The sequence below is a fragment of the Tachypleus tridentatus genome, chromosome 7 (assembly GCF_004210375.1).
Source record: "Tachypleus tridentatus isolate NWPU-2018 chromosome 7, ASM421037v1, whole genome shotgun sequence".
Taxonomy (NCBI): Eukaryota; Metazoa; Arthropoda; class Merostomata; order Xiphosura; family Limulidae; genus Tachypleus; species Tachypleus tridentatus.
The window spans coordinates 188,433,153-188,443,560 of record NC_134831.1 but is presented as its reverse complement, the minus strand read 5'-3'; the positions used below and the strand labels follow the sequence as shown (position 1 = coordinate 188,443,560).

Here is a 10,408-nt window from a genome sequence, read left to right as displayed (position 1 = left end):
TCAGACTGTACACAAAGTTTAGCTCAACAAACGTGTTCCATAAATTATTGGTTACGAGTTGGTAAGTAGTTAATAAGAATTTACTTATTGTGAAATTTTAATTAGTAAGTATCTGTTACTTGTCTATTGTTTGAACAAAACAGGTTTAGTCTGACTCAGTATTGTTTGATAGGGGTGTTTACTATTCAAACTCATATAGAGCTAGTTCTCACAGCATGTATTGTTACCCAATCATTTGATTGCACCTATCAAGAAAACAAGGATGGGAAAGAGGGTTAAGCATTTTTAATCACACCGTTGATGAGTCTACAAATCGTAATGGAACAAGCCCAAAGTAATCAGGTACCAAGGTACTCCTGCTAATTCAAATACAGATAGTACATTTTTGTACTTGTGTAGTATCTTGGTTCCATCTCATACGTAGGTCAAACGTCAAAAATCTCACAATTTAGCTCAACAGACGTGTTCCATCGTACTGTGAGAAAAACAAACAAACTATATTGTGATGAAAGAAGAAAAGAATTATCGATAAAAGTTTGAACCAAGCTAAAATATTCTATGATAAAAGTACAAGTATCAATAGAACATCGCAGAATAATATTTATGTTTCTTTATCCGTGTTTCGAAACATATTTAAAAACTCTACAAATGTTAATAATGTTCTTATTTAGAAATGTATTTAAACTACAAAGGTTAAAATATTATTTGGAAACATATTTAAAACTCTAAAAAAGTTGACATTTTCTTTTAGAGTTTACTTATTGACTATAAATATTATTTTATTACAAGTTACAGGTTTTACAACATGGAAGAATATTGTAAAAACAGATGCTTGTGCGATCATTCTCGGTTACTTCAGAATGTAACTAATAAAATAAACAATATAATATATCCTGTTAGGAAAAAACATTTAATAATTTATAAAAGCTAACAACGTTTATGTTTAGTTACGTAAAAGAATTATATTGTTTGTTTTGTTTTGAATTTCGGGCAAAGCTACACTAGGGCTATTTGCGCTATCCGTCCCTAATTTAGCAGTGTAAGACTAGAAGGAAGGCAGCTAGTCATCACCACCCACCGCCAACTCTTGGGCTACTCTTTTACCAACGAATAGTGGGATTAACCGTCACATAATAACGCCCCTACAAGTGAAAAAGTAAGCATGTTTGGTATGACGGGGATTTGAACCTGCACTGCTTGGATTACGAATCGAGCGTCCTACCTACCTGTCCACACTGGGCTTAGCTTTACGAGTTGAAATCATCGTGACCCGGCATGACCAGGTGGGTTAAGGCATGCGATTCGTAATCTGAGGGTCGCAGGTTCGCGTCACCGTCGCACCAAACATGCTCACCGTTTTAGCCGTGGGAGCATTATAATGTGACGGTCAATCTCACTATTCGTTGATAAAAGAGTAGCTCAAGAGTTGGCTGTGGGTGGTAATGACTATCTGCCTTCCTTCTAGCCTAATACTGCTAATTTTGGGACGGATAACGCAAATAGCCCTGGTGTAGCTTTGCGCGAAATTAAAAAACCCCCCAACAAATCATCGTTTCTGGATGATGCAGTATTTTAACTGATATTTCTCATTAACCTATAGTTTAAATTTTTTGCCACGTTGTATTCTCTTGTAGCTTTGAACACTTCTGCGGGGGTACTTACTGACATTTTTAGAGGTGTAATATGGACATCTACTATACGAGTAAAATGCGCATTAACGTGGTCATATATATCAGATCATCTCATATGTAATATTCATAAATTTAATACAGAAAGTGCATCATCATTTCTGTCTTTGTAGAAGGCTTTAATTGACTAAAATATGAAGTAGGACGTTTATAAAAATGTTCAGACAAATAAAAGAAACTAACCCAACTCCACTTTTTCAGATCATTAATCAAATAAACCCTTGATGAAGATGAATGTGTCTGAGGAGCATATTAGACATATAATGCTTTATGAGTTTAAAAAAGGTAATAGTGCAGCAGAAACTACACGAAACATTCAGGGTGTTTATGGTGCTGAGTCTTTTAATGAAAGAAAATGTCGAAGGTAGTTTCAGAAGTTCATATAAGGTGACTACAGCTTAAGTGATGTGCCACGTTTAGGTCGTCCTCTTGAGTTTAATGATGACTTGCTGCTGGCTGCATTTGATGAAGATTGTGCTGTAACAGTTAAAGAACTAACACAGAAGCTTAATTCAACCCATTCAACAGTTTGCTGTCATCTGCAACAGCTTGGAAAGGTGTCAAAACTTGGAAAATGAGTCCCCCATGATTTGATAGAAGCCAACCTTAGAGCAAGAGCAGACATTTGCATTTATCTGCACTCTCGGGAATGTAACTCACTTTTTTAGACAGGTTAGTGACTGGAGATGAAAAATGGATATATTATAAAAGTGTTAAGCACGCAGACAATGGCTCAGTGCAGGTAAACTGGCTAAAGCACAGCCCAAAATGTACTTCCAACCTAGGAAAGTCTTGTTAAGCGTTTGGTGGGATATTGTTTGTGTAATCCACTTTGAGTTGCTACCATTCAAAGTAACGATTACATCAGACTTCTACTGTCAACAGTTAGAGTGTTTGAATGTTGCATTGAAAGAAAATAGGCCTACTTTGATCAATTGTAAAGGTGTTGTGTTACACCAGGAGAATGCATGGCCCCATAAAGCAATGATCACATCTGCAAAGGTTGAAGAGCTAGACTGGGAAAAACTTCCACATCCTCCTTATTCTCCAGACCTTGCCCCATCTGATTATCATCTATTCCAAAGTTTGCAGAGCTATCTTGATGGAAAATAGCTTGGAACACATGAAGATGTCAATACTACCCTCTTTACATTGTTTTTCTCCAAACCACAAGAATTTGGTAGAAGTGGCATTCAGAAGCTTGTGAATCATTGGCAGGAAATAATTAATAATAATGGAACATACGTTATTGATTAAATAATATTAAATGCTTTTGAAATCCTTTCTCTTTTAATGAACCTAAAATCGGACATTATCTGAGGGATGACCTGATACATTTAAAGGTTATTAAAATTACGGGAGTATGATGAAAAAGTATCGACTATTGTAATTACATAAAGCTCTCCGCACTAAGAAAATACCGGATTAACAGCAGAAATACATACAAAATAAGCTGTACTTAACATATCAACAACAACAAAGGAATTGACCAGAAATTAGGTATTGGTGATTGAATAGGTATCCAGCAATGACAAAACAGTAACTAATGAGTATTTAGGCTTAGTTGATACTAGATTTAGAATTAACTTCACTCTGCTAAATATTGGCGAGAATGAAAGAAATGATAACAACAGTAAAACATATTCTTTTTAAAATTCTTTATTAGATTTTACAAATCGTGCTTCACATTAGAATAATGTACTACTGGTTAATGGGTTTCAGTGACTAAGAAACACAACCGTTCTTTACAAGCGGTCTCGACGATCCTAGTGCCATCTACAACATGCAATGAATGAGTCATATATAAATTCAAACACTAATATCGTGTGGAAATACAAAAAGATACTTTATGCCCTGCAAAAACAACTTAAGACTATAAAAGCTTCAACGCAATTGATTACTTTCAAATTCATTGTGGTCTTAAAAAAATGTATTTCAAAAAATAATGTTCAGTTCCTGTTACCCGCCACTATAAGCTACTTCTAGAACACAAATCGTAGTAATATATTGCACATAAAAAACACCAAAACTAAGCTATAAAACAAAGCAACTTTGGAGTTGATTTTACTTGTATAAAAGTTCTAAATTATTTTTAGGCGATACATTTAATGTCTCTGAACTTAAGCTTAACTTGTTTATTCTCAGTACTTTGTTAAAAAAAGTAAAAATGGAGCCATACTATGACTTTCAGAGTTGTTAGGAAAAATTGTAATCAATTTATAGTACAAATTTTGGTGTAAATATTAGTCGTTAAATGAAATGATATACAATGGACCACCTGTGTTTTAAACCCTAATTTTTAGCGTTATAAGCCCACGGACTTATAGCTAAATTGGTGATGGTAGGTAGAGATAGCGTAAATAGCTCAGTGCTAAAATTTTAATTCAGTATGCAGATGTTGAAAAGGTTTTTGAAAAAGCAAAATCATCATAAATTTATACTTCATAAAGGTTAATAATTAATCCAGTCTTGTTTGTTCGTCGGTAAGCCCAAAGCCACAATGGGCTATCTGTGCTCCGCAGTAAAGCATATATATAAACCCGATTTTTAGCACAATAGGCCCATAGATTTATCATTAAATCACGGGAGGCCTGCTCTAGACTTTTATGTCAATTGTCATTTAGAAATTTTATTGTTATACATTAGGAATTTATCTTCTAACCACGTATATAAAGCTCAATGTTTGATTTCATTATGATTCTTGTTTTATACTTTATATATATACACACACACATATAATATCAATTATAATATGATGTTATTACATTCGAAATAACTGACATTATATATACACACATATAATATCAGTTATTTCGAATGTAATAACATCATATCAGCAGACACTTTCATACGCAAAGGCTGAATGATTACCTGTTGGATTATTTATTGGAATGACTAGGAACATAAAAGGCTAAATCCAAGCATTTTAGTGATTATATCAATGGAGTAAATGAATTAAAGTAAACTGTTTCATCATGGAGCCTTCAGTCCCCATGTACAAAGAAACTTACTTCTTATTCAAAACGAGATTAAAAACAAGAATAAACATTTTCTCTGCTGCTAACGTAGAGGTATTGTTTCAAAATTAGAATGTTATAAAGATACATGATATTTCTAAAAAAACCACAATAAATTCTAGATAGAACACAGTAATTTACTGTGCATTTATATACACCATGATACATCATTTTCCATTTTTAGATGACAAACAGTACGATTTTTTTCTCTTTGTAAGCAATATGTTATAAACTCTCAGTATTTGCAACACTTTTTTTTCGGTAGAATATATCCATACTAAGATATAGATGTTTTTATAATAAGGGGTTAAATGCATGTCTGCTTCCTGCTGTATTGTTTCTATGAGAGGCTAAATGTATGGTTTTTGTTGTAATGTTTCTATCAAAAACTAAATGTTTATATGTTTCATGATATAATGTTTCAATCAAAGGCTGAATGCTTATATGTTTTATGATGTAATGCTTCTATCAGAAGCTGAAGGTTTATGATCTATTATGTGATGTTTCTATAAAAAGAGGTCGAGTGTTTATATGATTTTTCGTAATATTAGTATAATAAAAAAATGGGGTTTATATGATTGTTTCTGTGACGTTTCGATAATAAGAGACCAAGTGTTTATATGGTTTTCCCCTTGCTTTTCCCATAGTAAAAGGCCAGGTATTTATATGATTTTTTTCTGCTTTTCCCATAATAAAAGGCTTAATGTTTATATGATTTTTCTGTGATTTCCCCACAATAAAAGGCTCAGTATTTATATGATTTTCCCCTGCTTTTCCCACAATAAAAGGCTTAGTATTTATATGATTTTTCCTGCTTTCCCACAATAAAAGGCTGAGTGTCTATATGATTTTTTTGTGATTTTCCTACTATAAAAGAGGCTGAAATGTGAATAGTTTATGCTATGATGTTTTGTAGGAAGAGAATAAAAGTGTTTAGCTTATAATGTTTCCATAGGAAGCATATTAAGCCTAAACTATACAACTTATTCATATTTTAAATTTTATCAAAATATAATTCATAATGTAATAAAATTTAGAACAGTTTGGTTGATTCATATTAAACCTATTTGAATGGTTAGTTATTTTTAATATCTTTGTACGAAGTAAAATGTGCGTGTTACCGTAATCACTGTTACAAGTTTTTAAAGTTGTTATCATACCAACGTTACCTTTGTTTTTTAAATAGTTACCGTAATAAACGTTACCTAGTTTTCATAATGTTACCGTAACGAATGTTAGACGTTTTTTTCGCATTGTTACTGAAGCGAATGCTACAAGTTTGATCACACTACAGTGACCTATTGTTAAAAATAGGGATTCTCTACGTAAAAGAAAAAAGAGTGACAGCTTATTAAGCTAACTTCTCTCATGAAATACAGAACTTAAGACACTGAATAAACAGACTCGGTGCAACAATTCACTATAATATATCTATCAAGCTAGATACGTAACAAACACATTAAGACTTCTTTATAAACGTTCTAGAAAATTAGGTTTTATGCAAATATTTACAGATGTGAAAAAGCATTGCTGTTAAGTGCATAATTCTTTCTACTAGCTGTTAAGAACTTGTTGAAATATTCTAAGAGAATGAGTTCCTTTGTGTAAACAAAATCTATTTTTAATTTAGCTAATTGACAGATTATAATATTTTATAACTTGGAATAAAAACAAGTTACGTTTACAGAACACGTGATTAAGGGCCGTCAGTCTTTTAATGGTAACTATGTATCAAGATTAATTTTCATTGCCTTCTGGTGACGAGAGTATTTTAAGCAATATTCTGTAAGTCTTGGCTGAAAAAGAAAGTTAACTAGTAATAGGGTTAAACGCCTATCAAACAATAACGGGCAACTTTGTTTTGTTACTGATTATTTAACACGTGGGGTTTTATATCCTGCATGTATAATAAACATTTTTCACTAATCGACACGTATTTGTACTTGTAGCCGCAATAGTTGAATTAAACACAAATAACAGGAAATCATTCCCTTAGAAATGTACATATTACCTATCGCAAGCTCACATACACCAAACTGTAATATATTAGACGTCGTGGTTTTATTTTCGTAAACTTCATCCGATAAAACAGCATCATATTTCTATAACATTGGCCTGAACTTGTATGTGAAGTCCAGCATGATTGGTTACTTCACTTCTGGACAGCGGTCAGAGAGGTTCTTCTGAGCCGTGGCGTGTCGTAGTCTTCCATGGACATAGTTCTTCGCCGAGGACCCGCTCCAAACGCTGCTTGATCTCCTCCGGAGAATGTTCGTTGTCTCTCGACTCCAGGTAGGGTCACTGAGGTCACTAGTGTTAGAAAGAAAAAACATTCATTATATATATATACACACACACACGTGTGTGTGTGTGTGAAGTATTTATTTTTTATTTTTCACCAGAGGTAAAATTGAATAGAGAATCTGTGACGTAGAGACCTAATGCATTCTTTGATTGGCTGTACCCTTTACTGTGGACTGCAGTGTTTGCTTATTCAAGGCTCATCAGCACAGCTTGAAAGAGCAAACCAAAGAAATAGAGTTAGGCCTCTTATAATAGTGAAAAGTATATAATATCTATGAATAATACGTTTGACGGAATGTCGTAATGTTATTCACGTATGTAAATTAACCTAGGTTACTTTGTTTGTTTGTTTTGGAATTTCGCACAAAGCTACTATCTGTGCTAGCCGTCCCTAATTTAGTAGCTATCTGTGCTAGCCGTCCCTAATTTAGTAGTGTAAGACTAGAGGGTAGGCAGCTAGTGGTGATGACCACCTGCCTTCCCTCTCGCCAACTCTTGGGCTACTCTTTTACCAACGAATAGTGGGATTGACCGTAACATTATAACGCCCCCACGGCTGGGAGGATGAGCATGTTTGGCGCGACTCGGGCGCGAACCCGCGACCCTCAGATTACGAAGTACACGCCTTAACGCGCTAGGCCATGCCGAGCCCTTCTAGGTTACTACATGTGAAGTGAAACAGACTCAAAACACCGCTGGCGTTTGTTTGTTTTACAAATGAGTAAGAGTGATTTGAGAAAAGAAATAGAGAAACTAGGTTTGGTCATTCAGGTGATGGAATCACAACACTGCAAGGTGTAAAGTGCAAAAGTTCGGAACACATAATTAGTAGTATTAAAAATAACTTGTATTAACTAATTGTTTGTTTCTTTTTCCACAATCTTCTTTAGGCCAGACATGATCAAGTGGGTAGAACGCTTGAGTCTGAATTTGAAGTTGGCAGGTTTGATCTTCTGTCACATTAAATATGCTCGTCTTTTCAGCCGTAGTTGAGTTATAATGTAATGTTTAATCCCACTATTCGTTGGTAAAAGAGTAGCCCAAGAGTTGGCAGTGGGTGGTGATGATTAGCTGCCTTCTCTCTACACAGTCTTACATTGTTAAATCATGGACAGCTATTTCAGATAGCTCTCGTCAAGCTTTGCGCGAAATTCAAAACAAACAAACAAACTCAGTTTATTAGGCACAATATAATTTAGTTAGCATTACCAAGACTTCTTGAATAGAACATGTCAATTATTTCGTTTTTGTCCTTCTTGCTAATAATAATCGGTTTAAAAGGTTTTACAGAAAACAAATACATTTTCATAACATTAACATCTACACTTTAATTTTTTAGAAATAGTTTAATATTCAAACTCATATACAGCTAGTTCTCACAGCATGCATCGTTACCCAATCATCTGACTGCACCTATCAAGAAAACAAGGATGGGAAAGAGGATTAAGCATTTTTAATCACACCTTTGATGAGTCTACAAACTATAATGGAACAAGCCCTTAAGTAATCAGGTACCAAGGTACTCCTGCTAATTCAAAGACTTAGAAATTTAAAACGGAATGACTCCGAGTAGGACCCGGCATGTCCAAGTGTGTTAATCCGTTCCACTCGTAATCAGAGGGTCGCGGGTTCGAATGCCGGTCGCACCAAACATGCTCGCCCTTTCAGCCGTGGGGGGCGTAATAATGTGACGATCAATCCCACTATTCTTTGGTAAAAGAGTAGCCCAAGAGTTGGCGGTGGGTGGTGATGACTAGCTGCCTTCCCTCCCTTCCCATTGCTAAATTAGGGACGGCTAGCGTAGATAGCCATCGAGTAGAGCTTTGCGCGAAATTCAAAACAAACAAACAAAACAAACAGACTCCGAATAACGTGTGACTAGCAGAAGCAGAGGCCAATTTCAGTTGAAAGTTGGTTATCTACACGTCATCAGGGAGAGGTTTATTTAAATATAAAATTTTTTATAGTATTTATTGAATACCAACATGTTACTCAGGAAACGTTTGTTTAAATGTAAAGATTTTTATAGTATTTATTGGATACCTACACGTTATCCGGGAAACGTTTGTTTAAATGTAAAGTTTTTTATAGTATTTATTGGTTATATACACGTTATCCTTGAGACGTTTGTTTGAAGGTAAATGTTTTTTTAGTATTTACTGGATACCTACACGTTATCCGAGAAACGTTTGTTTAAATGTAAATGTTTTGTATAGTATTTATTGAATTTGAGTAGTATTTAATACAATTCAAGACCTAACCAACTGAAGTTAAATGTACATAATATTTTTACATGTACTGTTGTTATAGGTTTATAATTGCATAATTTAAACATTTTATGAATGAATGTATATTTACCATTCAGAGATAAAAGAGGAATATACCCTTCATGGCTTCAAGTACTAGAACAGTATTTTTCAAAAATAAAAACAAAAATGTTTAAAGATAAACCCTGAAAACAAATATATTTAAAATATCCAGAATACAGAAAATAACAACAACGTTTAAAACTAAATATTCAAGGTGTACTCACAGTATCCCAGTCCTTTTACAAAGAGAAGCAGGTTCTGGGCAAGCTTTACAGGCTAAAAATGGAAAGAGACACAGAGTGAGAGTGATAAAAATATTAGATAAACAAAACCAAGCTATAGAAATAACAAACTTTCCTGACTGAAAGACTCTTCGGTGTCACGTTGGTATATTTTGAAATGAAAGACGTACCTGGAAAAGACATAACCAAATAGTTTGATTTATACCATAAAATTCAGTTAGAATGCTGAACTAGTTACAATATACGAATGAAAATGGCTGTATTATTAATATTTTTCACGTAGTAGCGCATGTACTTACCGACCCCTGGAGGACGTCACCCACACTGTCTATTTTTAGTAACGTAGCCTTTTGTTTACTCATCCTCATGAACATGTTCTCCACAGCTTGCATGTGAATTGATTTTGCTCCAGTCACCATCATTACATCCGTTGACCTGCAAAGAAAAGTAAGAAGAAGTAGTTTTTGTTTTTTTTTAAGTTACATAGACGTTAATTATTAAATATCGATATTGCTGTACTACAGTGATTTCTATGTCAGTGGGTCAACTGGTACGGAAACACAGCGTGGTATTCATAGCAAACAAACGACTACTAGGCCTAAAATAAAACTTTAACCGTCTTTAAAACCCAAAACGTGCCTGGTAGGGTTAACTCTCCTATATTCAGACGTCTTTTAAATAGGAGCACCAGCGATTAGTTCAAAGCATTCATTTGATCACGTAAACTTTTACGTCGTTCAGGGTATTTTACGGATAACTTCTGCATACATTGTACTACGGTGGAGATGGCTTAGAATACAAACGTTTAGATTTTTATCTTTCCAAGCTTTATTTACATGACGCTGGAT

The 10,408-nt window shown here is 34.2% G+C and overlaps 1 protein-coding gene across 3 annotated transcripts in view; it reads right to left on the bottom strand.

Moving 5' to 3' along the window:
* Positions 1 to 3,331: 3,331 nt before the first annotated feature.
* The window catches only part of LOC143257519 (uncharacterized protein ZK1073.1-like), an 85,830-nt gene continuing 78,753 nt past the window's right edge, over positions 3,332 to 10,408 (bottom strand). For all 3 annotated transcript variants that reach the window (XM_076516292.1, XM_076516291.1, XM_076516293.1), the window contains 3 exons: positions 9,860 to 9,995; positions 9,543 to 9,594; positions 3,332 to 7,015 (listed from right to left, as the gene is read on the bottom strand). In XM_076516292.1, the coding sequence (XP_076372407.1) occupies positions 6,858 to 7,015; positions 9,543 to 9,594; positions 9,860 to 9,995 (346 nt within the window). In that variant the 3' untranslated portion in view covers positions 3,332 to 6,857. The remainder of the gene's footprint in view (positions 7,016 to 9,542; positions 9,595 to 9,859; positions 9,996 to 10,408) is intronic.